Here is a 26,609-nt window from a genome sequence, read left to right as displayed (position 1 = left end):
GTCTCCTCCAGTATGGCCCTGGTCTCTATACAATTTCTGCATGAAACAAAACTTCATATCCTAGTTTCAAAATTGGAAAGGCTGAGATCCTGGCCTCTCTGGAGCTCTACCTAACTGAGCACCTTCTCTAGAGTCTCCTCCTCCACCTCCTTGCCCCCTACATTGGCTCAAAGTGGTGGCTCGACATGCTCTGTGCAGCTGTAGCACGTGCGACTTGGTCTAACACTTCCACAAATATCAGAGGTGATTCCAGGCAGAAGGGAGTGTGCGCTCAATAAAGACAGTTTATCATAAGCCAGTGTGTTTTCATGCCCACTGGGAATTTGTAGCTGCAACACTTCTTCTGTACATTTCCACGTATGAAAAATCCTCCGTTAAAACGTGTCTTATCTCTCACCTATCAGGGTAAGTTAGCGGGCTTGTGAGTGCAGTCTATTTTAGACAAGTTGAGGACTTGAACATATGAAGCTGAACCCTAACAGCATTCACTTTGACACTACTTCATGTCATGTCATTTAAAAAAAAAAAAAATCTGTCTATCTGTGCTTAAAACCAAATCATGCACCATCACTTGCGATTATCCTGTAGTTGTGCTGGATACAACGTAAATATGCGAATGCGGAAGACTATTGTTTAAATTCTAGGAGCATATTTTCAAAAGGTGGAAGGAATTTCAGATTTTTTTAAGACAAAAGCTCAGTGTAAGTCATAATAAGAAACAAAACTAGTTGTGGGCGGCACAGTGGTGCGGAGGTTAGCACTGCCGCCTCACAGCAAGAAGACTCAAGCACGGGATCTTTCTGTGTGGAGTCTCCATGTTCTTCTTGTTCCTGTGTGGGTTCTCTCTGGTACTCCAGCTTCCTCCCACAGTCCAAAGACATCATGAGGGGACGAGGCTGATTGATACTCTAAATTGACTGTAGGTGTGACTGTGAGTGTGAATGGTTGTCTGTCTCTATGAGTTGTCCCTATGATGGACTGGTGACCCGTCCAGGGTGAACCCCGCCTCTCGCCCGAAGACAGCTGGGATAGGCTCCAGCCCCCCCATGACCCTTAACAGGATAAGCATTAGAAAATGGACGGATGGATGGATGGACTTCTAAATGAGGTTTTATTTTACACCACAGCTGAAGATACATCAGTGCAAAGCGTGCAAAATATTATTAGGTATTTCATTCTGTGAAGCAAATAGGAAGGTCTCCAGAAAAAAAAAAAAGTGGTCTAAACCTTTGAGCCTGTATTATAATGAATACTGTGATGCCATCTTTTTTCTGCTAACCTTTAATACATATTTGCTGAATAAGATGGACAGACACAAGCTTTTCCTAAGTGGTCAGGGACAAGCCTGACATCTAGGGAAGTGAAGGTCAAGGGAGGTTTTGCAAATGTAACAAGAAAGGAAAAGTATTTCAGCTATGCTGTCATATGAACACTCACTTGGTTTATGCAATAAAGAAACCTATTGTTCCAACAAAACGGAATAATATTTTTGATCCTACAAGCTGTATTTTTCTTCAGCGAGGAACAAAAGAGGGATTGTGAGATTCTCTGTAACATAAATTCATCTCTTTGTTGGCTGAGAGCAGTTGCATTGTTCCAACACGGAATGGAGACCATTTCTGCGAAGATAAAAGAGAGAAATAATAATCATAATATCCTAATAAAAGAAATACAGCCAAGACCTGATTGTTTGTGTGTCCTGGCGTGGAAGTCTACATTCATGACGTAGTGTGGCTGTAAAAGTTCCATCTGACATTGTTCATTGGCAACGAAACAAATTCCCCCTTTGAATACGAGGTGAGAATAATCAGGTTCAGCTGATGTGTGTAAGAGATGTAGGAAATAGAAATCTTGTATTTTCATCTGGACACCTGTTATGCCACCACTTATCACCCAGGCCGAATCATATGCCATTTCCTTCTCATCCTCAGGCAAAATGCTGTTTTCCTGCTGCAAAGGACTCAGCTGCATACGGGACAAAAAATCTTTCCTGCATGTTGTTTTTTTGTCATGGAAAAGCACATAACTGTATTGTCTCATCTACTTTGATTCATCGAAAGAAAAAAAAACCCACTGCTCTGGGCCTCTTTGATCATGTTTACGAGTATTCTCCAAGCCCTCCGTCAAGAGAGCCAACCAAACCCACCAAGCCACAGAAAATCCCAGTCTTAGTGGTGACAAAAATAAATTATTGGAGATCATCACATGACAAACCTACCTGAGTGAGGCTCTCACATCAAAATGTGTTCAAATTACAAGAATCTGAAAAGTACTGCATCAGGAATACTTACACAACACTACAATCATATGCCGTCCTTTTCTAGGTTTTACATTTGTTAATCAATATGTATGATTCAGCAGGAATCCGGGCGCACCAGGAGGATGCATAATAATGCAGATGAAACAGTGGGATTATCCTAATCCTGATTCTGAAGATGGATTTGACTGAAAATCTAAATTTAAGACTTTATTTTTGTCCTGTTTTTTTTTTTTTTTGTGTGTGTTTTTGTTTTTGAACCACCGGGAACCCTGGTATTTGGGTTTGGATTGTGTGATTAACTACTGCGCTCTTTAACAACAGCAGTGGCTCATGTCACTTTTGTTTGGTGTTGCGTTATCTGAGAATTAATCCTTTCAAACTTGGAATGAAAGTTTTGTCAGCAGAATCTAACATGATCCGTCAGCAGACATTCCGTGCTCGTTTCTCACCCCTCCCTCGGCCTCTATTCTGTCTTTAATTCTCTGACAGGAAACATTTTACTCTTCAGACAACACAGACAATGACAAATTGTCAATTTGTTTTCTCCTACAGCCTCTCCTCTATCAAAGGTTCAGCATTAAGTCAAGGTAACTTAAACATGAAAACAGTAGACTGTTCAGAGTGAGGGAGCTCTAAACTACTGTGTGATGTCTACCTTTTCTATTTCAAATGCTTCTGGCTGCTGCTGCGGTGCTTTATGTAAAGCGACTGCCCTGTTCTGTAATAAAGGCACAGCAACATTTCCTCTGAGTGGTGACCCCCTGTGGTGAAACACGCTACAGTATTTTTAGTACTGTTTAACAAAAAAAAAAAATTGACACCAGTGTGCATCTTCATTTTTCAGCCTGCTCATCTCTGTCTGAGATGTGCACTGAAAGAACAAGATTGAAAACACGCTCTCAAAGATTAAATATGCTGGCAGTTGACTTGTTGGGGAGTTGCAGCACATCCATAGTGTTTGAAGAGTGCTCTAGTTTCATAGCATTCCTGCTCACAAGGTTTTCTAAAAGATTTGCCAGACATGTTCATCATTGAATGATAGAAAAGCTACTGCACAGATGTCAGATATCAGAAAACCTTTTGACCAAAGTTCAATGTTTACTTTGGATCATCCTGACATTGGAGCGGCACGGGGGTGGTGGTGGTGGTTTGCACAGTCGCCTCACAGCAAGAAGGCTTCTAGGTTGCTCAAGCACGGGATCTGTCTGTGTGGAGTCTCCATGTTCTCCTTGTACCCGCGTGGGTTCTCTCTGGTACTCCAGCTTCCTCCCACAGTCCAAAGACATCAAGAGGGGACGAGGCTGATTGATACTCTAAATGACCGTAGGTGTGACTGTGAGTGTGAATGGTTGTCTGTCTCTATGTGTTGGTCCTGAGATGGACTGGATTCTGACATTTGGCTTTTAAGTTAAAATTTAGATGTAAAGCAGAGCCAGATGAGCCAATAATCGTGCTAAGAGGCTACTTAGAGCCACCAGGGGCCCCAAGTCATGCATTGTTTGCTAAATTAACTGATGATCTGACCTGGTAACCCAAGTAAAGGAATTAAAATGGATTGATATTTTTTGTGAATGGGATATTAGGACAATCATCTCTAAAAAGGTGACACATGACTATCATTCCTTTTGTTAGAAGAAAAAGGAGGCAATGCATTATAAATGTAAATTCATTAGTCAATGAGCCATCATGGCTACATAATTAATTTACTTGAAACCAAAGAAAGAAAAGATTAAGTGACTTAAGGGTAGAAAGAAGGTAATGCTAAGTGATGTAATGTTTACCAGATGATGATTTAGGAACAAACTCTTCTGTTTTTAATAAGACACCAAGTTGAAAACGTGTGTGAGGGGCTTCTCTGGTACATTCTTGACTCCGCTGTTATTTTTTATAGGCAATCACTGAGGAAAACAATGTAACCCCCTCATTGTGAAGAGCTGCAACTTGAGAAATGCCTACAGTGCAAACAACAATATAATCGCAAATGCTATTGTTGTTTGCACTGTGTTTTGTCAGACTCATTAATCGTTTTGTTAGTTGGACAAGTGGAGCAGCTAATTTATTTTATGACAGTATGTTGTGACTTGTTTTTGAATGGAGTTTTCTGCACACAGCATACTAAATTGGATGGACTGAAATAAAGTAATTTCCTGCTTCATTTACATTAATTCATTATTAGCATTATCTGACAGAGCATCTTTGTCCCCTGTGGCTGGTTCCAATGACACAGTAGTTAGGTTTTCTGCTTGTTACCATAATATCTTTATCTAAGTTGGAAATTTAAACTCTGTGTACAATTTTACGAGAATTCAACAGCTTCAAATGCTGATGAACACCAATAATTGCTTTGTCTGCTTAGTAGACAATATAATTGTGCTTGAAGCACAGCTGGTCCTGGACATCTGAGGGCCCGGAGCACCTGAGCAGGATCTTTTTTTTTGGGGGGGGGGGGGGGGGGGGTCACTGCAAATAGGTAGAAAGTATTAATTCTTCATGAATGTTAGGTTTGATATTATTTGTTTTTTAACAATAAAATACATTCACTATCATGTTACATTAGGTGTAACATCATAAAATCATACGATGTTATAATCACATTTTATAAAAACAGGAGAACGAACACTCGTAATTATTTCTGTGAATTCTACTGATATTGAAGGATCGAACAACCTCACTGAGTGGTGGCTATAACTGCAACCATTTAAACCAGCGGTAGTGTGCGAATCCCACATGCAGTCATTTCCTGTCAAACTACAGCTCCAGAATCAACTCTCCAGAGCATTAGTCACACAACAAAACAACAAACTGCAAATTTCAAACAGACATCCAAATTTGACAAAAACAAAAATACTTCAAGCATAATGAATCACATTTCTGGTGTTTTTATTTATTTCAAATATCAAAGTGGGGCAGATTCATCTTTAACAGCATGTAAATGTGAATTGTGCAAAAATACTTTTTACTGTGAAAAGCCTTATCTGCAGGAAATAACTGTCCTCAAATCTTAAAGAAGTCTTTGGTGGTAGCTTAAACTAAAAAAGCTGTGGATGTTATTCGGTCTTTCAAGAAATCAAATCCACAAAATTCAAATCCATCAGTCTTTATTATACACAGGGTCAATAAATAAAACAATAAAATACTATGCAGACTACAGCAGGAGGCAAGATGAAGGATTACAGTCGAACAATGGCAGCTGCAACAGCAGTGATGAGGCTCGTGTCTTTAAGGACCCTCTTCTTAGATGCCATACAGGTGGGTGCTAAGGTAACTTAGCATGGTAAGTGGGTCCTTAGAACCCCATCTTCCTCCACAGCCGCTGTATTGAGGGTGGCGGATTCCTGGATGTGCTTTCAGCAGCAGTGGAGCTGCTTGGCAGTTGGATTTTCAGTGACATGCAGATACTCTTCACACATTTGTAAAGCCTCCTCCTGGAAGAGTGGGAGATGGCGGAGATCTCAGACAGAGATTTTGGTGAACCCTCTTGTTTGCAGGCTAGGTAAAGGCAGGCTGAAATCAGTACATCGCTGTCGTTATGCTTATGCAGGTCCTCCTGCCCATAAGCCCGCTTTAATAATCTCCGTCCAGTGTGGGTGATGATTTCGGGGAGGTGAAGACTGGCTACCCGATTTTCAAGATCCCTTGAGGCCCTGTAAAAGGCGTTGTTAGCCTTCCTCTTCATTGAGTATTGAAAGTACTTGGCTGCACCTGGTCCCCTGATGAGAGACCCAAGGTCCTCTTCAAGCAGTGGATCCTCAGCGTATCCGACTCTGGAGGGATCACTCTTATTCTGGAAGGTTCTCCACTCTGGACCAGTGTCAATAAGACGTTCGACCACTATGCGGCCACACTGAGTGCATATCAAGTCCCCTGCCTTGTGGTCCTCCACCAGCGAAGCAGCAGGGTGGTCATTACACTGGGCCCTGCCAGCGAAAGACACCATTCCATTGTTCCTCGGTTGGCCATGGCTCACCGGGCTCTCATTGACCATCCTTCTTTGAGCATGGCTTATCCCTGGACGCTTGGTTTGATTCTGTATGATAAAATATAATGAGTTATTGACAAACTTTTTTTGAAATGGGACATTTGGTTGTATTGAAGTATCGTGAAGTGAAAAAAACTGCACTCATTAACTAAAAAAATGACATTTAACATCAATTTAAACTGTCTTGTGAAGTAGTAAAAATAAACTCCAGTTCAACCAGCTTGACAAATAAACCACAAACTACAAATACTTTCATACTGTATTATTATACCTACATAAAGTACTTTTTTCATTAGTTCCATGTGTAACTAAAAGGCAACCCTATCTCCATAGCTTTTTACCATAGCTTCTTCATGTCAAACCTTAAATACTAGCCACAGTGAAAGGTTAATGTACTTGGTTTTCACTTGTTGCACATTTGAAATTGTGGAATAATTATTAATGCAGTATATTATATATCAATAATCATTACTTACAGAACTACAAAAGACTTACCAGAATGTGAGACATTTTTCAACAAATTTAGATGTCTGTCTCAGGGTCTAATTGGATTCACAGGTATTTTGATGTCTAACTTCTGCTGGAACCAAATGCTTGAGGTCAGTTCTTGTGAAAATGCAGCAGAGTTTACATGTAGTTAATGATGACGCTGTGAGCTTTATATAACACTGTCAGAATTTTCTTTTTCTTTGTCATTGTGGGGTCACAGTCAGATTTTTGGCATCGTGACATCACTGGTCTATGTGAAGTCACAAAAGCACAGCAACTAATCTTTGATTTTCATCTCTGTGTTCTGACTTTGATCTGGCTTTAATCTTTGACGTAGGTGTCACGTTGCATCAAAGCTGTGTTCAGACTTTGATCGGACTTTAGGCAGTGGGCTTGGGTTGCCAGCTCCAGGTGGGTTTCAAGCCCAACTACAAAAACAAAACAAAACAAACAAACACAAACAATGGAAGCCTGTCTCACCAAACAGAGGAAATTAGATGATCATCTGTTGGTCAGCATTCATCGCTCCCCACACCAATGCCAGAAGCATGTAAGTATTACTCATAAAATATATATAAATTGTATATACATTTTTTGAATTTTACCATAAAGGAGTTGATGACAGTATATGCCATGGATCTCACATTTTAAAAAAATATAGCTCACTTGGTGGCTTTTTATGAAACCAGATAGCAGCTACACAATCCAAAAGACATCCAGGCACTGAACTAGGGTTTTTGGACTTTTCCATTTTTGTGAAAGTGCCCATCTGTGTTACACTGAATGGAATGAAGGATAAAATTCTCAGTCATATTTTACAGACGTAATCAGAACAATTATTTAAGTTTTTTTTTTAATCCCCTTCTGGAACATTAATGGGAGAAAAAAATAGCTGACTGATTAAAAATATGCCGGTACTGATAATGAGAAATTATTATCATGTCTAACCTGAAAAGTTGACAATCAATCAACCCCTAATACAAAATTACTTTATTATTATATTTGTAATGTAACAACAACAATGTAATTGATGAATGTAAATATTAAGTTCATGTCTTCCTCTTAGATCGACTGTGCAGGTGAAAGGTGACAAAAAAAAAGACCAGTCATTATTTAGTAAAACATCAGTTGTAATTTGTCCATTCAAAAACTGGAATGTGGAAGTGCAGCTGCCATGGGGTTTCCAATCGCTCCAAACAGCAGAGTTCCAATGTTGTGATCCATTCATTTTCATCGCGTCCGGCGCTCACTTGTCAGTAAATTGATTAAATGAATGCATGTATTCTTAAATTTGAATGCATTAGCAATTCTCTGCTGATTTTAGTCTGTGGTGGTATATCATGTCGTCAGCTTTAGCTGCTGATGTTATTTTAAGATGATAATCAATAACAGCTTGTTTGTGGTTTCCTATCATTAGAGTCAATCTGCCTGAACCAGATCACTCTAAATTTGCCATAAATTAATAGTCAGCTATGTTGTTTTGCTTCCATCCATTTACTTCTGCTTATTCCTGTTAAGGGTCGCAGGGGGGCTGGAGCCTATCCCAGCGGCTACTAGCGAGAGGCGGGCGACAGGTCACCAGTCCATCGCAGGGCCAACACATATAGACAGACAACCATTCACACTCACAGTCACACCTACAGTCAATTTAGAGTATCAATCAGCCTCGTCCCCTCTTGATGTCTTTGGACTGTGGGAGGAAGCTGGAGCACCAGAGAGAACCCACACAGGAACAGGGAGAACATGCAGACTCCTAACAGACAGATCCCGTGCTCGAGCTGGGGCTCAAACCCGGAAGCTTCTTGCTGTGAGGCAACAGTGCTGACTACTGCACCACCGCCCATATGTATATCCAAGATCAAATAATGTCTCGTTTTAGTGCAGACAACCTACAGATTGCACAGCTAGCTTGAAACTAGCAGGGTTGTTTCTGTGTACTGAACACATTATTGGGGAGTGCATCAGTGACAAATGATGAGATTAGAAGAATAAATGTGGATCATCAGAGGAATTTACAACATCAGATAATTCATTTTGGTTTCAGATTTGACCTGTGGAAGCATGGGAGACCATTGCTAACCCCGCGAGGCTGCAATTTCTACAGGATCAAATGAGCAACATTTCAGCTGAGTGATTGTCACTTCCGTGTGTGTGTGTGTGTGTGTGTGTGTGTGTGTGTGTGTGTGTGTGTGTGTGTGTGTGTGAGATCCAAGACTGTCATGTACGCCAAGTCTTTGTTCATTTCTGCACATTTAACATTTTATGTCTTATCGTTCCTGTTTTATTTTGAAGTCAATAACACTTTGCCTCTGTTCAAGAGCCACCTCCTGCATGCCCTTCCCCCGTCTCGTCACACCTGCTTCCTGATTGTCCTCCCTGCCTGTTTCCCATCTTTTCTGATTACCTCTTGTATTTAACCTCATGTCACTCACTATCTTGTCGCCAGTTGGTTGTACTTTACAGTCCGTGGCCCAGCATTTCTCATAGCAGTTATCATAGTCACAGGCTGCTTGTGTTCGGCCTTGCTTGCTTGTATTTTTGACCTTGCCTTTTTGCCTCTTGACCCCCAGATGCTTTTGCCGGTGGGGCCTGGGCTGACTACCTCTGTACTGAACCCTGGCCGGAATAAATTTGCTCTTTTGTCTAAACCCAATCTACATGTGTCTGTTTGTGCCCAGCTGTTCTGTGCATGGTTCCTCTGATAAAGACTTAAGGCCAAATATTTAGTTGTAGGGTGTATGAAGCCATCCCTATTTTAAATATCTTGTTCAATGCAATTTGTGGTCTTGTGTAGTTTGTTCAATTAAGCAAATGTCTTTCTTGCTGGTGGAATTCATGTTTAAAGTTTGTCACTTTGAGAAGATAAAAATGTATATGGTTTTTAACTTAACTGCAAAAGGACAAATTTGATGCTCACAAACTGTAATGGTAAATTATGTGTATAATCAAATACAATGAACATGACTGCTAGTATAGACAAAGTGGAAAGGATATGCAAAGATAGCCTACATAGTGGGTGAAAAGTAGTTCGAAAATGATAACAGGTGGAGATCAATCTTGGCTGAAAAGCTTGAGGGAAATTATACAACAGTGTGAAAATGAATTACACTGTCAGTATTCTGAAAAGTCATCTGTGGGATACAGCATTGGTAAATTATAGTTAATATTAAACAATATATTGACTTTAGGCAGCACGGTGGTGCAGTGGTTAGCACTGTCACCTCACAGCAAGAAGGTTCCGGTTTCAAGTCCTGCAGAGTCTGCATGTTCTCCCTGTTCCTGTGAGGGTTCTCTCTGGTACTCCAGCTTCCTCCCACAGTCCAAAGACATCAAGAGGGGACGAGGCTGACTGATACTCTAAACTGACTGTAGGTGTGACTGTGAGAGTGAATGGTTGTCTGTCTATATGTGTTGGTCCTGTGATGGACTGGTGACCTGTCCAGGGTGAACCCTGCCTCTCACCTGAAAGCCACTGGAATAAGCTCCAGCCCCACCCCCACGACCCTTAACAGGATAAGCAGAAGAAAATGGATGGATGGATATTGACTACCGTATATTAAAGAAAAAAAGAAAATCAATGTCAGGAGCAGTCTTGTATGAATATAAGGATTTTTTGGGGCCAATGTAAATTTTGATATCAGGGAAAAAATCCTGATAACAGATATATCAGCGGATTAAATTTTTGACATTTTTCATATAAAAAAAGACAAAATGCCAGCTTTTGATTGCTTAAATATAGTTCCAAACGCTTGTTACAAAGATTTATATGGAAGGGCAACACCCAAACCGGTAAACATGAAAGAGTTTTTCTGACAGTGTCAACATTCACCAGGTAATACATTCATGGTGACTGACTGTTAAATAGTTTAGCAAGGTAGCTCATAATTAATCCAAACAAGCTAGGTTATCCAAATTATTCTAATTTGCCCCAGTCTTATCTAGTCTGAACATGCAGCTGCCTGAGTATGTGTAATATTACTTTGAGGTACTGTAACATTACCGTTACATTATTCATGGTGCCATGTTTGACTCAGTTTAATAGTTTGGCAAGGTAGCTAATAATTAAGCTAGGTTATCTAAACTTGTTAGGTTATCCAAACTATCCTAATTTGCTGCAGTCTTATCTTACTACTCGATTTTGGTGCCCATGCGCTGGTCTTTTCAGTACCCTGTGTGGAGTGTGACATGGGGAGTCCTCAACTGGATACACAAGGACATGATGTCTAAGAAAAACACCATATAAACAGAATTTTATTCCTGATAATTACATTTTAAAATAGGCATTTATTGGCAAGTTTTGTCTGCCAGATGTCAGACATAAAGTTTCCTGATTGTTGAGGACTTTATATGTTGGAAGGAGAATTTTGACTTCTAGTACAGTGCAGTTCTAGTTAAGTACAGGAGAAATGTGGTCTCTTGTACTAGCTTCTGTCAATGTGCAGGCAGCAGCAATTTGGACCAGCTACAGTAGGGAGTTTTTAAGGATTTATACATTCAGCCTGGTTGGAGGGAACTGCAGTAATCCAGCCTGGAATTGACAAAAGCATGGACTGGTTTATCTGCATCTTTTTGAGATAGAATGTGTCTGATCTTAGCTCTGTTATTCAAATGGAGGAAGGCAGTTCTGGAGATTTGTTTTATGTGGGAGTTAAAGGAAAGATGTTGATCAAAGATAATTCCCTGATTCCTTATGAGAGTGCTGAAGAGAAACCTGAAGTTGTTCAAGTTGTTCTTGTGTTCCTCTGTTAATGCTGAGTAATAGACTGCTCTAGTTTTACGAAAGACTTTCCACATACATTTTATCTATCTAGCCAGATTGCATGTTACTCTTCCAGTTTGGAAGAATAACAATCCTCCTTTTAATTCTGTCTTACTCAGGTGCACATACAGACACACACACACACACACACACACACACACACACACACATTGTCTCTCTCTCTCTCAAACACATTTTATTTTTATTCTAGTTTTATCTGAAACATTCTATGGACAATGAGTGAAAGAGTGTAGTTTGTCAGTCAGTTATACTGAACCAGAAGTCAACTGTTGTACAACGCTGTCAGCTGGAGCCTATCCCTGTGGCTTTCAGGTGAGAGGCGGGGTTCACCCTGGACAGGTCACCAGTCCATTGCAGGGCCAACACATATAGACAGGCAACCATTTACACTCTGTCACACCTACGGTTAATTTCTAATAGTCTGTGGTGGTATATCATGTCGTCAGCTTAAGTTGTTAATGTTATTTTAAGATAATAATCAATAATAGCTTGTTTGTGGTTTCCTATCATTAGAGTCAGTCTGCCTTAATAAAGTAATCTGTCTATCTGTCTGTCTGCCTGAACCAGATCACTCGGCATAAATTTGCCATAAATTAATAGTCAGCTATGTTGTTTTGCTTCCAACCATTTACTTCTGCTTATTCCTGTTAAGGGTCGCAGGGGGGCTGGAGCCTATCCCAGCGGCTACTGCCGAGAGGTGGGGTTCACCCTGTACAGGTCACCAGTCCATCACAGGACCAACACATAGAGACAGACAACCATTCACACTCACAGTCACACCTACGGTCAATTTAGAGTATCAATCAGCCTCGTCCCCTCTTGATGTCTTTGGACTGTGGGAGGAAGCTGGAGCACCAGAGAGAACCCACACAGGAACAGGGAGAACATGGAGACTCCACACAGAAAGATCGTGTGCCTGAGCCGGGACTTGAACCTGGAATCTTCTTTTTGTGAGGCGACAGTGCTGACAACTGTACCACGAGGCATTTTAAAGTAATTCTCAAACAGATAATAAATATAGCAGCGTCTGATCGATCCCTATAAATTTCTTGAAACCAATTCAACAAATAACAGACACTTCACTGTTAAACCGAACCCACTTCCAGTTACATCCGACCCTGGTTAATCCCTGGCCCCTCCCAGTGCAGAGATAGATACAGATAACGGTGTACTCCCTCATTCCTAACGACAACCATGAATCTACCCTGCGTTCACTGTTTTCATGAAGAAAATTTAGGACAAAGTTGACTAATGTCTATGACAACTATCTGTTCATCCCTGGCTAAACAAATATGTAGTGTGACTAAGGTGACAACTTTTGCGATATACATTGGGATGTTGCCATTATTAAAAAATTATACAAAATAAATATAGGTTGTTATTTAGTTCAGTGGATGTCAAAATGTCAAGTGTAGAGATCCAGTACATCTCTGTAGGAGGGGACTGTTGTTGTCTCATACTTTGATGGTTCTGCACTGAATAAGTGCAAGTCTTACTAATTTACCGGAGATAGCCATCCTCAGATCTGGCAGAGGTCTTTGTGAGAACCAAGCTCAGCATTCCCAGTAGCAGAGAGCAAGGTAGACCTGTGGACTGAGTTTTACACCTGTATCATTCAGAATGCAAGCTGTCCACATCCATACAAGTCATGTTCAAATAGCGGCAATATTGTTTTCAAGACAATAAAACATATCTTTGTATCTTTCAAAAAAGCTGTGGACATTGCCAGGTCCTTCAGGAAAATCCATCTACAAAATTTGATAGAGGTTCAGTAAATCAATGAATATTTATATTGGACTGTTCATTCATAAATAAGCATTAAAAATGTCATATGATAGGATAATACAGCCGACTGTGGACTAAAAGCCAGCAGATGAGTGGTGGTGACAGCCGCAGCACCAGTGATGAGCCTGGTGTCCTGAGACCTCAGCACCGTCACTCTGGAGGGGGCCCTTGAACACCATCTTGCTCCACAGGCATCAGCTTCCTGTTCTTTGACCAACTGAGCTTTGATGAGCAGTGATGCTCTCGGCCAAGCTACAGTCCAGCATCTCACAGAGCTGCCTCACACTCCTTCCTCTGGCAAGATGCGGATTTGGTGGCCATCTCACATGACCTTGTTTCCTCACCTTGAATGCAGGCAACGTGAAGTGAGGCTGGAGTCGCTTCATCAGAAATTTAGATTTCCTTAACACCTTAAAATCCCAGCTTAAAACTCACCTCTTCAGACTGGCATTTTCTCTATAATCAATTTTGTTGTTACGTGATTGGAATTATTTTACACTGCTCTTTAAATTGTATTTCATTGTATGCCCTTTTTTTGTTTTTGATGATTTCTCTTTGGTGACTTTGGGTGTCCTACCCTGGACACCCCCCTGTCTCAACGAGACCACTCTCTTATGAAGGCATGTTTCACTTCAGTAGTCCTCTGTACCTGCTGCCTATTTATGTAAAATTAGCAGGTTAAGTGGTATAAATAACTCCAACCTATAATAAAGCAGATATATTGATGATAGAATATGCCACTATTTCATACTCATCATGCTACAAAAATGCTACCATCATCGATCCAGCTTAAGTCTGTTCTGAAAGCCTCACAGCACCACTGTGTTTGGAACTACTGGAAGCTTCAAGAACCAGGGGCATATGAGATTGCCTTTATTGTGGTCCTCCAGGAAAAAGGTGCACATGACAATGAGCTCTTTTGGAAAAGGACACAACTTTCTTGTTAAACTGTGGGGGCCCTCCTGGTCATCATTGGCGTCAGTTTCAATCACAGCAGATCCCGGGGCCCTTGATTGGACTCTACATGATAAAATGTAGGGAGTTCTTTACAAAGACTAGGATATCTGGGTGTAGTGGAGTATCATGAAGTGAACTTGGCCAAATTCTTCACTTTAAAAGTTTGTATTTCTATTCCACTATATTTCAAAGGGAAAATACTTTACAAGATTATTATATGAAAAATTGTACATGTAAACTCACATATGACATACATATTAACTGTTCTGTCACCTAGTAAAAATAAATGATACAAAGTACATCCAGGAACTGAGCAAAGATGATTTGTCTTTTTCTCCCTTTTGTGCAAGTCCAACAGTCGGAGACTAAGGTACACACAATAATTTAAAAGATAAATACATTGTAGTGCTTGTACGACTCACCTTTGACATGGGATCAAGCTGACCTTTCACACCTCGAAAGCAGAGCTGTAATCTCAGCCGGCCCTGACAAAATTGGGGCCCTGGGTAAAAAACATTTGATGAGGCCACCCACCCTAACCCACAACCCCCCCCCCCCCCCCTAAAAGGAGAAGAAGAAGGAAAAAAAAAACACCATAAAGATTTTTGACACAAAAAAAACAGATGGATTAAAAACATGTATTTATGGATGCCTTCATTCCACTAGTCTAAAAAGAAAACATGTTTTGGGAGGAAGAATAGCCTTGAAATCTCCAAATTAACCAATTGGGGAATCAGGTTTTCGCCAGAAGGATCTCGCCTCAATTCCCCAAAGATGGCAACATAATGTCATGGCTCAACAGATATTCAACTAAATATCTTAGATGAGACTACAAGATTGAGGCTCTGACCTTCAACTTTAATATGTCAGCCAGCAGGTCAGTTTATTGCTGCTGTTTATCAGAGGAGAATGCAGAGTAGTGTAAACAGCACATTTATCGAATGGCAATGTCTGCCACTGGGAATAACTGGATCCACAGGAGCCTCACACAGAGACTGGGCTTCTCTCATGTTGTGAATTGCAGCTGAGGTGTGTAATACAGCTATATTTTTGTGTTTTTATTTTTAAAAATATACTCGCTTCTTGTTTTGTTTTGTTTTCCCCCTCTTGCTTGAGCAGGATTCAAACTGTTCCTTTAGTTCACATCTCTTCACCTGCACTGGTGTCTAGCTCTGATGCATGTGTTCTTTTTATCATCGCCGTCCATCTTTTGAGACAGATCAAGTCAAATGAGTTGGATATCATTTTTCAAATCTGCAGGGGTTAGTCTTATGATAACAATTCAAATATGAAGGGGAAAAAAAACTAGAAGTATGTAGGTCAGGTGTATGTAAAAAAAAAAATGGTGCTCCTTTTGATCCATGGAGGACAAGCATTTAATTGAATGATTGAAGAGTCAGCAAATATGCCTCCAGCCTCTTTGGCGGAGTTCAGATGCTGTACAACTTCTCCTCTTGGCAATTCTAAAGCAGCGTGTGACCTCACACTTTAGATCTTGAGTGAGGTGAGAGACGTGATACTGGTCTGGGAATTCAGGTCCAGTCTTTGGTAAAAGAACTAAAATAAACTTAAACAGTCATCTTGATGTCATCGTGAATCTCACTGACGAAACAACAGCTTCAAAGTATCTCATTTGAAGTGCAGGGCCATGGGATTGTTTGATGCTCAGTCAAAGGCAAAAGAGTTACGTAAGAACATGAATGTGGAGGAAGCAGAGATGACTTTGGCGCTCCGAAAATGAGACTGTGGGTTTGTGACAGGGAATCAAGACAACATTCAGTGGACTGCTCCATTTTATTGATGTGAACACTCACCGAGGAGGACAAAGACCTGGACTTTAAATCCAGAGTCGTCCAAACCGCATTTCAGCTTCTACCTTCTAAACATACATGAGCTGACTGGGCCTTATATAAACTGTGCGTCACATGACGAGTTTTGTTGACACCAACATGTTGGCAGGAAAAAGAATGAGCAAAACTGAATGACGCCAGCCCCATCAGACTACTCTGCACACGTAAATCCATGAATATTGAGGGATATATTGCAAAACGTGATCAATAAAACATTAGACTATTAAAGCAGCCGGATCAGACAATATTACTGACCTGCCGCATCCATACGACTACAATTACCAGAGTAACTTCCCCTCGTCCTACTCCTGAGAGCTTCTGAATGCCCACGGGAGCTCGGAGGCACACAAACACATGCAATTTGGTTTCGTGAGCAATATCTGTTTTTTTAGTCTACTGGCTAAAAAACAGGTCCTCTCTGGAAGGGTAAGTGTCCTTCAGCTTAGTTACATGAGCATAACAGGCAACATAATGAAAGATACTGAGACCAGAAAGCCTTTAATTCTGTACCTGCTATGGAGTGCTGGTGAGCTCCCAGCTGTCTATTTTCATCTGGTTGGCTCTTGCAAGTTTTGTGACAGCAATCCAGAATCTGATCAGATCTGAATGCTCGCCCATGTCCTCGACTGTTCTGCTGTTTCAGGGCACAACAGCTGTCCACTATGGCCGGTTATTATTAATGCAACGAGCGAAGTACTGAGTTAGCCACCGGGACGGTATCAGTCATTTCAACAGCACACTTTCTTGCTAGTATTACAGTGTTTTGATTTCGACTGTTGCATCCCGGGATTGCATGACATCAGCGACCAGAACTCTCTTTAGTTGCACTGAGAATACTCCACACACTACCAGCTGAAGGTGGCACTAGTGTAAATATAAAAAGTAAAGTTCTCTGTTGCAAAAGAATTATTCGGAGGACGTTAGTATTAGCCACCAGGCTAACTTCCTACGATAGCGGTATAAACAAATTTATTCCTCTAAAAACATTCAATAAGAAGAACCGTGAAATCAAACAAGGGTTTATTGGAGTAGTGGGGGTGTTTTATTGATTTATTCTCAGCTATTTCACACATTCCCTGTCATTTTAATTGAGCTATATGTTATGTACTTTGGATTTGATTGTGTGCTCCAGGCTAGTTTGATACGTGCCACTGGCTGGAATTATAAGGGGTTTGAAGTTTTTGTCATAAGAATTTGGCTTACTGCTGACAAATATCTCTGGATAGTTGAAATATACCAAGAAATATATAATTAAAGTCAAACATCCACCAGAAAGTAGAGCGGTACTCAATATTGATAACAATATTTTTGCTTTGAATACAACGTTAATAAAAATATGTTGAATTAATTTTGGGTAATGCTTATTTTAAATATGTCTGTGGCTGAGCATTTTGGATCATTGCTGCACTGTTTTCTTCATGGCCTATTGCTAATTACACGTACTATATCCTGGATTTATTTATTTTAATATTTCATTTGTTTTGTGATGTGCGGGGGTAGTTATTAATGTTGTGGCCAATCCTTTTTATATGTGCAAAATAATATGCAGAATCATTTTGAAGCACAGTCACATTAATTTGTATAATCTTGGATGATTCCCAGGATCAGGAGTAGATGTTTTAATACTGCAGGTTTGGAGCACTCTATTGGACAAACACAGAAAACGCCATTTTAAAATTGTCATCACTAAAGATTCTGAGAAAAAAATGAAAGCAAGCAGTTAGAATGGCATCTGTATCTCGGTATTAAATTAGGAACTGGCTACATTGAACTGAATGAAGTTCACGTTGTAATTTGTGACGTCTCATCTCTTGGATCTGATTTAGTGTGTAACACATGAGTCCCTTGTGATTTTGCCATCAATTTCTGTTTGCAACAATTATGAAAATTCAAAATGCACTGGAAAAACTTCATTCAGAACTTTATCATTCATCATTTTTGCATTGGAAACTTAGATTTTTTTTATAAATCAGGCACATGGTTTGAAAGTAATGTGTTTACTCGGGAATCGGTGGTATGTTGACTATAAAAACTACGAAGATATGTTTTCAAATGAGATATAAGGCAAGGCAATCCTGTTTGAGGTCATATTAAATAAGGGGACATCATGCCTTCATTCTGTAAATTCACAATTAGCCCCACCTCACCTTGCACAGAAACACAAGTTCCACCCTTTTGAAGAAGACTCTTTTAATAAAAATAGGACAAAGTTCAATTTATTTGAATGAAGAATACAAGATATACAGTAGAACAATGTTCTCTGTGGAGAAAAAAAAAACTGTTTTGGACTCACTGTATGTGTATTTGATGACTTTTGAGACAGTATGCTACAGTGCCCAAGTAAGGCTTACTAGCAGCCAGCCATCCAGTGCCCCCTTCACATACACACACACACACACACACACACACACATACAGAAACAAACATATAATATTTTGAGTTGAGGTAGGACATTTCTTCAAGGCCGAGTTAAACCAAGTTACTTATGGTGACCCATCCCCTCGTTCTCTCTCCAACTCTGGACCTGCCCAGCTTCACTTCTGGTAAGTCTACTTAATAAACACATGGATTGAAGGATAGCTATTTACCTTCACACTCAGGAAATGGATGCGTTCGTCTTCACACTTTGGGCAATTCTCCTGGGTTGTACATAAGAATGCTCTATCACCCCATGGTCCTGAAGTTGAATCCAACTGCTATTGTTTATTTGCTATAAATTGGACATAATATAATTCAAATTTGCATTCTGTTGCTCCACTATGTCGACCTCCTTTTTGTTTTTAATGCAGAAACTTCACTGCACGCTATTTGGCAGTACACTGCAGTCTGTTTGCCTGATCCTATGAATAACATTCGAGTTCTCTGAATGGTGAGAAAGGTTTTATGGCTCATGTGTCCTGAATTATTTTCTCTCGTCAGATGTCACTCCAAAAACAAATAATGTCCCCTGTAATGAGACCCATCTGAGATCAAAGTCAGACATTAGAGTAAGAATCCCCGAGAGATCCAATTGAACGAATATTTGATGTCAGAACTCTGACATCAAAGTAAGAACTAATCATCATGTGATCGTCTTTGCTATGATGAGGTAGGAAGGTTTGGTCGTAACAGTTTGGCTGTCATGATTGGTGACAACATCGGATTTAATTGGAGAAGCGAGCTTGTGAAGAAAGCCTTGACAGCACGGAAGCTTTGTGAGGTCATAGAAAGTGAAGACATTTTGTCCTTATTTAAAGATTGTAGACTCACAATAAGTTATAGTTCTTATCCATATCAACAGGTTGCCATTTTACCACCTGTTTTAGAGTGTCTGAGATACTTCATGATGTCACTCAAGAACAAAACCAACATGACTAAACGCCAAAAGGCTGAGAGGGATAAGACGTCTGCAATGGACAGACGTCCAACCAAGGAGATGTCCAGGAAGCAGCTCGAGGAGCACATTATTTGGCTGCGAGAGGAGCTGACGAAGGAGCAGGAGGAGAAGCGCTTCTTCCAACACGAGAGGGATAAGATCCAGGCCCTCTGGGGAATCTGCCGAGGGGACCTGGAGAAGACCCAGGCTGAGCTAATGAAGAAATGCAGGGAAAGCAGGGAGGCAGAAAAGCACCACCAGACTGAGATCTCTGTGTACCAAGAGAGGATGAAGCACATGCTCCCTCGACAGCACAGCACCCTGCAGACGGGAAAATGTGGGTGCTCAGTGATGCAGAGACAGCATTTCAAATCTGAGCTCAGCCCACAGGAAGATATCCATGATGTGCGGACAGACATTGTCATGGATCCGCAACAGAACGAGGTGGAACTAATGAAACTCAGCAACAAGTACCACAACCGGATCAGAGCATTGGAGGCTGAATTTCACAAAGAAATGCAGATGGTGCGAGAAAGAGAGAGGAAAGTTCAGAAGGCGCTGAAGAGAGATCTTGCAGAAGTGAAGAAGCAGAAGGCAGAAGTTGAAAGAGAGCTGTCAGCAGCTCAGCAACAGAACCAACATCTCCAGGTGTCTTTACTGGAAGCTGAGCGGACTCTGCAGAACCTCCGCAAACAGCTTGAAGAACTCCAGCAGGCTACGGCCAAGCAAGCAGCAGCAGCAGCTCAGGTGAAAGATTTGAAGAAGGAGCTGCGATATCAGAAATCCAAAAACGAGCTGCTGCTGGAGGGATTTAAGAAGACCGAGGAGGAGCGTGACCAGCTGCTGCAGGTTCAGATATGGGCCATTCAGAATGTGCAGCAGAAGATTGTTGAGAAGAAGGAGCAAATGGAGAGAAAACTTACTGCTGTAACGAAAGCCATGCACACGCAGGCAGGCTGACTACACCCTACAGTCCCCACCAGCAGCGATGAATAGAGTGCTGGTGATTCAGCAACTGAACTTCCACCTCCATCCTGCTGAGCTTATCTTCTCACTTACCCACTGGAAGTGCACATGCATTAGACCCCATGTATCAAGTTCATAATTACTTGGTCTCCCTGGATATCTCAGACCCCTTAGACTGCATCTCAATGAGGCTCCAGCAATGCACACCCCAAGTGTGACATGAATCCAATAACTTGTTGTTGAGTTTATGGAGTCAAAGGCAGACAGACAATTTCCTGCAACAAATGTTCAAACAATGTCCCCTATGATTTCATTACTCTATATATATATTAATAAACTTAAGAATATGTCAATCAAGTGACTTCATCAATGACTTTATTATGCATTACAGATAACAGTAAAAATGTTGAGATCCATCTATACACAGATAAACAAAGTGGAAATGAACTTAAATCACAAAACACAAACTGGAATGAAAGAGGATGTTTTCTGTCCAATTTCACAAATAGTAATTACAATTTTATTTAAATAGAACTTTTTCAAAACCTTCCATCCATCCAAGGATTTCAATTTCAAAATTTGCATTCAATTTATTTTCCTTTTTTTTCTCAATTTGCATTACAATTTATCTGGTTGAATTCAACAAGAGAAAAAACTATCAATTACAGGGATGAAATGAACTTCTGTCAGGTCCATTCATGTCAAGAAACACAGAGATGATAATGAGCTTGATTTGTTTATTATAGTACAAATTGGCGGTATGGCTCTGTTCAGAGGAGCCTCCTGATAATTTTTCATGAGCACCATGAAACAGGGGACCAGCAGCGTGAGGGAAGGTTCTCCCAGTTTAAGACTGGAAGAGCAATTATACCCCTGTGAACAGAGCAAGAACATGACATGGAACGAATTATGCCATGTTATACACGACAAGGTGGAGCTGGGGAGGTGGAGGGAAGCAAGTTACGAGCAGAAGCAACTGTACAGCAGATAACAGCAGATAGCAGCAGATAGCAGCAGATAACAGCAGATAGCAGCAGATAGCAGCAGCAGATAGCAGCAGATAACAGCAGATAGCAGCAGATAGCAGCAGATCGTGGCGGACAGAGCAGCATAAGCCAGAAGATAGCAGAGCGGTAGTTGAGGCCGGGTGACATTTAAATTGAGAGGGGCCATCAGAAGCGAGGGATTTGATCAGCTGATGCGGAGCAGCTGTAGATTGGCTGATTGATCAGTTTGATTGACGGACGGGAAAGCCAATAGTGCTTGACTACCACAACCTGACAGAACTAACGCTGACGCTCGATTTCTGTGGCTCATTTGTGAAGATATTTGAAAGTTTCATGAGAATCTGTTTACTGGCAGGAATCCAGGCGAAAGTACACTCTTTAGTAGACGTCTGCAACTCGTTTATGTCTAGGTTACATAGATATGAGCCCTATTCAGGCCACTGTCAACAATCTGCATGACAAATTTCACAACTATTTACCATGCAGTCACAAGAAGTGTCACTGACATTCTCTTCCTCATCCTCTGAGGAGGAAGTGGAATATTACCAAGCACAATGGAAGCCAATCAACTTCACTGCTTTGCACCCCAGTAATAAAAATTACAAAAACAAAATGTCAAATCATTTTCACTTCATGGCAATTGATTATAGTTTCACCATCAGTTTCACTGCATAGCTTAATACTCAAACTAGATAGTCTTATATTAAAGGTAAAACATAAAACATTTACGGTCTAACGTCTGAATAGCAGTTATTAGAAAACAATCATAGATTCCATGGTGTTGTCACACACTACCAATAACAACATGAACCTCTCAGTGTAAAATTAGTGTGAGTAGTTGCTATTTTTAGCAACCGTTAGCTTACCTGTCCCGCAGAAAAGTGGCCATCTCAGTATGGCTTTTCAGCCCCTTTTCGTCTATCAGTTTAGACCACTGTAGAAATGGTGAGCCAATATTGGTCTTGTTCCTATGTTGGTTTCATACTATTTGAGATGGATAATGGTACCTGATGATACCTCTTGCACTTCTCAGCTATTTCTATAGTTAATCCAGCACCTGGCAACTCCTGAGCTCCTATGGTTGGTGTTGACACATAGATAACACAATATCAACATGTCCGTGATGTTGTATATTATATTATATTATATTTCTATTTTATTATAAATATTATGAACATTTTCGGACCCTATGCAATTTTTATATAATAATTTCACCTTTATAAAAAAGTTTTTTTCAGGTAAATTTAGATTTTTAGTTTTTCCTTTCTAAAAATTGTATGGCTGTATCTTTTTAATTATGTTTTTTCTCAAAACATATTGCCTGTGGCAACTTCAATATCCCCAATGTAAACATCCATGTATCATTATTCTTGATTGGTTGTTCTCTTGCCAGTTTTTCTCTTTTTTTTTTTTACAAGTAATTGATTCCATTAAACGAGGAACGGTTGAGGAATACATTATGCTGATTAGTGTGACGCTGGTTGCCAGGATGGAGCTTAGGAGCTAATTTGCTACATTTCTTCACAGTCTCCACTGTCCTCCTGGTTGCTCTCCATACAGAATTAAGGCTCTGACCCACATGACACCTCATTGAATGCTCTGTGGTGTGGGATTTTACTGGCACCAGTGTCCCCACATAAAACTAAGATGATACCAACCACTAGAAAATAAATATTCGTCCTTGGAGGCATTATATCATTATCAAGCTCAGGTTTGGTTGAGTTTATGCTGAATTTAGGCATGATCAATTATTATTCAGGGCCATGTTTCACTGGCCAAAGCTGTGCACTGGGCCACCATTCCCACAGTGCAATAGATCCATCTGGTGGACAAATCTGAAACTCTGTGTGCATGAACGCTGCAACCTCTCATAATAACATGTCAACATATTAAGATCACTCATAATTTATTTGATCCCGTCTCACAACCACTTATTTGAATAAAACAAGATTTACCTCTAGAAAGTTATCAACTTTATGAAAAAGCAAAGTGGGCAACATTTTTGTAAAAATATTCTTTGTTTGTCTGTTGCTGTTTGAGAACTGCTGCCATAAGGATTTGTCCAGAATAAACAAGTGAAGAAATTACTATTGATTGATAAGAAACTAAATAGAAGTTGATGATATGGTTTTTATTGATAATTGTGATATTTAATATAATTTTGAGATCAAAGAGTCCTCCTTGCCTCAAATGACTACTTGAGTTTTTTGGGGAACACATTGTATTTAATTCTCATATCTGTATTATACATGTATATATACATATACATTTATATCGCTAATATTGTGAGCACAGACCCATTATCAATATGTTAAATATCTGTATAATACCTACTCAAAGATTTAAAAACTACAGGAAAAAACAGGAAGTGAACATCAGAAGTGCACCATGAGCTAATAGGTTATCTTATGTTTTACCTATTTGGTAATCTAGTGAGGTGGAACTAAGTACGCTAAAATGTGTAAGATGAATTGATTGGCTGGCTGCAATTGAATATCCATCACACATGCATTCATTTACTTATTTCTTACATTTATTTTATCTTACAACTTTGATAGGTGGCACGGTGGTGCAGTGGTCAGCGCTGTTGCCTCAGAGCAAGAAGGTTTCGGGTTCGAGTCCCAGCTCAGGCACGGGATCTTTCTGTGTGGAGTCTCCATGTTCTCCCTGTTCCTGTGTGGGTTCTCTCTGGTACTCCAGCTTCCTCCCACAGTCCAAAGACATCAAGAGGGGACGAGGCTGATTGATACTCTAAATTGACCGTAGGTGTGACTGTGAGTGTGAATGGTTGTCTGTCTCTATGTGTTGACCCTGTGATGAACTGGTGACCTGTCCAGGGTGAACCCCGCCTCTCACCTGAAGGCTGCTGGGATAGGCTCCAGCCCCCCCACCCTTAACAGAGTAAGCGGTAGAAAATGGATGGATGGATGGAACTTTGATAATCTATATGTATCTAATTAGCATGGCTTGGAGGTGGAGTGGCTCTCTGGTAAACAAAGGGTCACAGTTTCACTCCTCATTTCCCCTGCTGACCATGTTGAAGTGTCTTAGAGCAAGATACTGAACCTCTAATTACTCCTGATGAGTGAGGGTTGTCGTCTTGAATTGCAGCCTCAACCATCAGTGTGTGTGTGAATGGGTGACTGAGGCAACAGCCCTGAGAGTATTGCCACAGAAAGGTGCAATATAAAAATGAGTCCAATGACATAATCTACTTTATAAAAATCCCCCTTTGCGTTACTAAAACCATCATGGATCACTACTAAATTTAGCAAGCTTTTGGGAATACACATTGACAATGTAAACATTTGTTGAGAGAAAATTGCTTTTACGCAGACACACACACACACACACACACACACACACACACACACACACACACACACACACACACATATATATATATATATATATATATATATATATATATATATATATATATATATATATATAGAAGAGATATCCATAGAAGAGACGTTGTCATGAACGTGTGGATGAATGAAAACCAAAACTGTCCTCGAAGGGAATTTGATTTGCACATAGAGCATCAGTATGATAAAATACTGAATATTGACATTTGGAGATATTCTGAGAAGGTATCGATATATCAGTAAAACATTTAGGTCAATAAGTCAAGTCAATAAAAGATGTTAAATGCAGGTTCTGCTGCTATGTGATCTGACATGATTTTCTGATGGTCATGATAGCTCAGCCAAGGACTGGCACACACACACACACACACACAAAACCAGAAAAACACATTTCTGTCAATATGCATTTTTGTCAACACCTGGCTCTTCTCTAATATGATGGATGTACACATTACTTCTCAAAGTCAATCTGATTCTTAAAATGCCAGCTATGTTGTCTCTGATTTACACCCCTCTGACCACCACAGTTTAGACTGAATCATTAGCAATTCATGTCACTTGTCTCTTCATCTTCATTTTCATCGCTCATTCAGTTTTGTCTTCTCTCTTTTATGCAAATGCAACCCCCCATTCTGTCCGTATCTTTGTGTCAAGTGCTTCATTAATATTTGATATGACTTTGGATAATGACGCACTTAAACTACACGTGTTTGCTTTTTGTGTGTCACCCCGGTTTGAAGTTACAAAGTGCTCTGTGTTGACTTTATTGCTGCGCCACCAGAGGCCAGTAGCAGCAGAGTAATTCTGTTGTGATTTTGTGCGAATGTGACTTCACCTGCAACACATTACTAACGATGAAAGCCCTTATCGTATATCATCGAGTAGCTGCTTCTGTGTCCCGCTCCCGAACGAGCAGATACACAATGAGGTTTTACCTCATTTCATTTTCATTTCTAAGCCAACGCTACAGATGAATGATTTATTAGATGTTGCAAGACGCCTGTAATTCTCCAATCAAACTTGTGGTTCATTAATTTTAATGTCATTTCATTTGACTTCACAAGACTTCATTTAATGCTCATTGAAGTAGACACTGCTATGGAAGTAGATAATGAAAATGTCAGGTTTTTTAAGCAAATACCTTATCTATCTTAACACGTACTGGATCTCTCATAACAAGCCTCATTTCCCCCCATATAATTGCAGCACAACATTCTACGAGGGTCTCAGAACTAAAACAGATATTTTGTCAGTATTTACCAAATAAGATTGCACACAGTAAACTCCAGGGATCATTATATGATAACATCTGGAAAAAAACATCTGTATGTATCTGATGTATTTGATGTTGTGTTATTGCGTGAAAACGTGGATTTCACAGCAGCAGCACATTATGCTGAGAGTTTGTCTTCGCGGCTCCGCTGTGCGGAACTTTATCAGTGAAATGAAACAAGACTAATGACCACCTGGAGGATTTGGGGTTTTATATTTGGATAACATCAAGGGAGATGTGTTAAATTTTCCGTAACTGTAAAATGAAGTGTTTTAACTGTAGTACTCTTCTGTGTGGGAAAGATATTAGGAAAAATATGCTTGTCTTCTACTTTCTCCTTTAGTTAGAAGAGCTAATTACGTATTCGTGGGTGAGGGATGTGATTTGACAGGATTATAGCTGTTCATGTTCCAGTGATTTTCAGTGGCTTATTTCTAAATATTTCACTCCATGTAAGGTTGTGTTTTTATCATGCATACCTACACTGGTACTTGATTTTAAAACCAACGGGAAACAACCAAATTCTTGTATCTAATA

The 26,609-nt window shown here is 40.2% G+C and overlaps 2 protein-coding genes across 2 annotated transcripts; one reads left to right on the top strand and one right to left on the bottom strand.

Annotated features, from left to right (window-relative positions):
* Positions 1-5,234: 5,234 nt before the first annotated feature.
* LOC147254802 (transcription initiation factor IIB-like) lies at positions 5,235-6,870 on the bottom strand. Its single transcript, XM_086215211.1, has 2 exons — positions 6,735-6,870; positions 5,235-6,287 (listed from the first exon to the last, which is right to left on the bottom strand). Exons 1-2 carry the CDS (start codon positions 6,747-6,749, stop codon positions 5,547-5,549), a joined length of 756 nt encoding a protein of 251 aa, XP_086071337.1. The 5' UTR covers positions 6,750-6,870; the 3' UTR covers positions 5,235-5,546.
* Positions 6,871-19,263: 12,393 nt separating this feature from the next.
* Positions 19,264-20,898, top strand: LOC147254801 (dynein regulatory complex subunit 4-like). The gene has a single exon (XM_086215210.1). The coding sequence runs from the start codon at positions 19,423-19,425 to the stop codon at positions 20,413-20,415; it is 993 nt and encodes a 330-aa protein (XP_086071336.1). The 5' UTR covers positions 19,264-19,422; the 3' UTR covers positions 20,416-20,898.
* The last annotated feature ends 5,711 nt before the right edge of the window (positions 20,899-26,609 follow it).

Source organism: Aulostomus chinensis, chromosome 10, assembly GCF_037954235.1.
Source record: "Aulostomus chinensis isolate RoL2024-O1b breed Wild chromosome 10, RoL_Achi_v1.0, whole genome shotgun sequence".
NCBI classification, from domain to species: domain Eukaryota; kingdom Metazoa; phylum Chordata; class Actinopteri; order Syngnathiformes; family Aulostomidae; genus Aulostomus; species Aulostomus chinensis.
Note: the sequence above shows the minus strand (reverse complement) of the source record. Positions and strands in the feature narration are given on the sequence as shown.

What these genes read in the sequence shown, in the direction of transcription:
- LOC147254801 (XM_086215210.1), top strand. Translation starts at nt 19,423, where the DNA reads ATGATGTCACTCAAGAACAAAACCAACATGACTAAACGCCAAAAGGCT.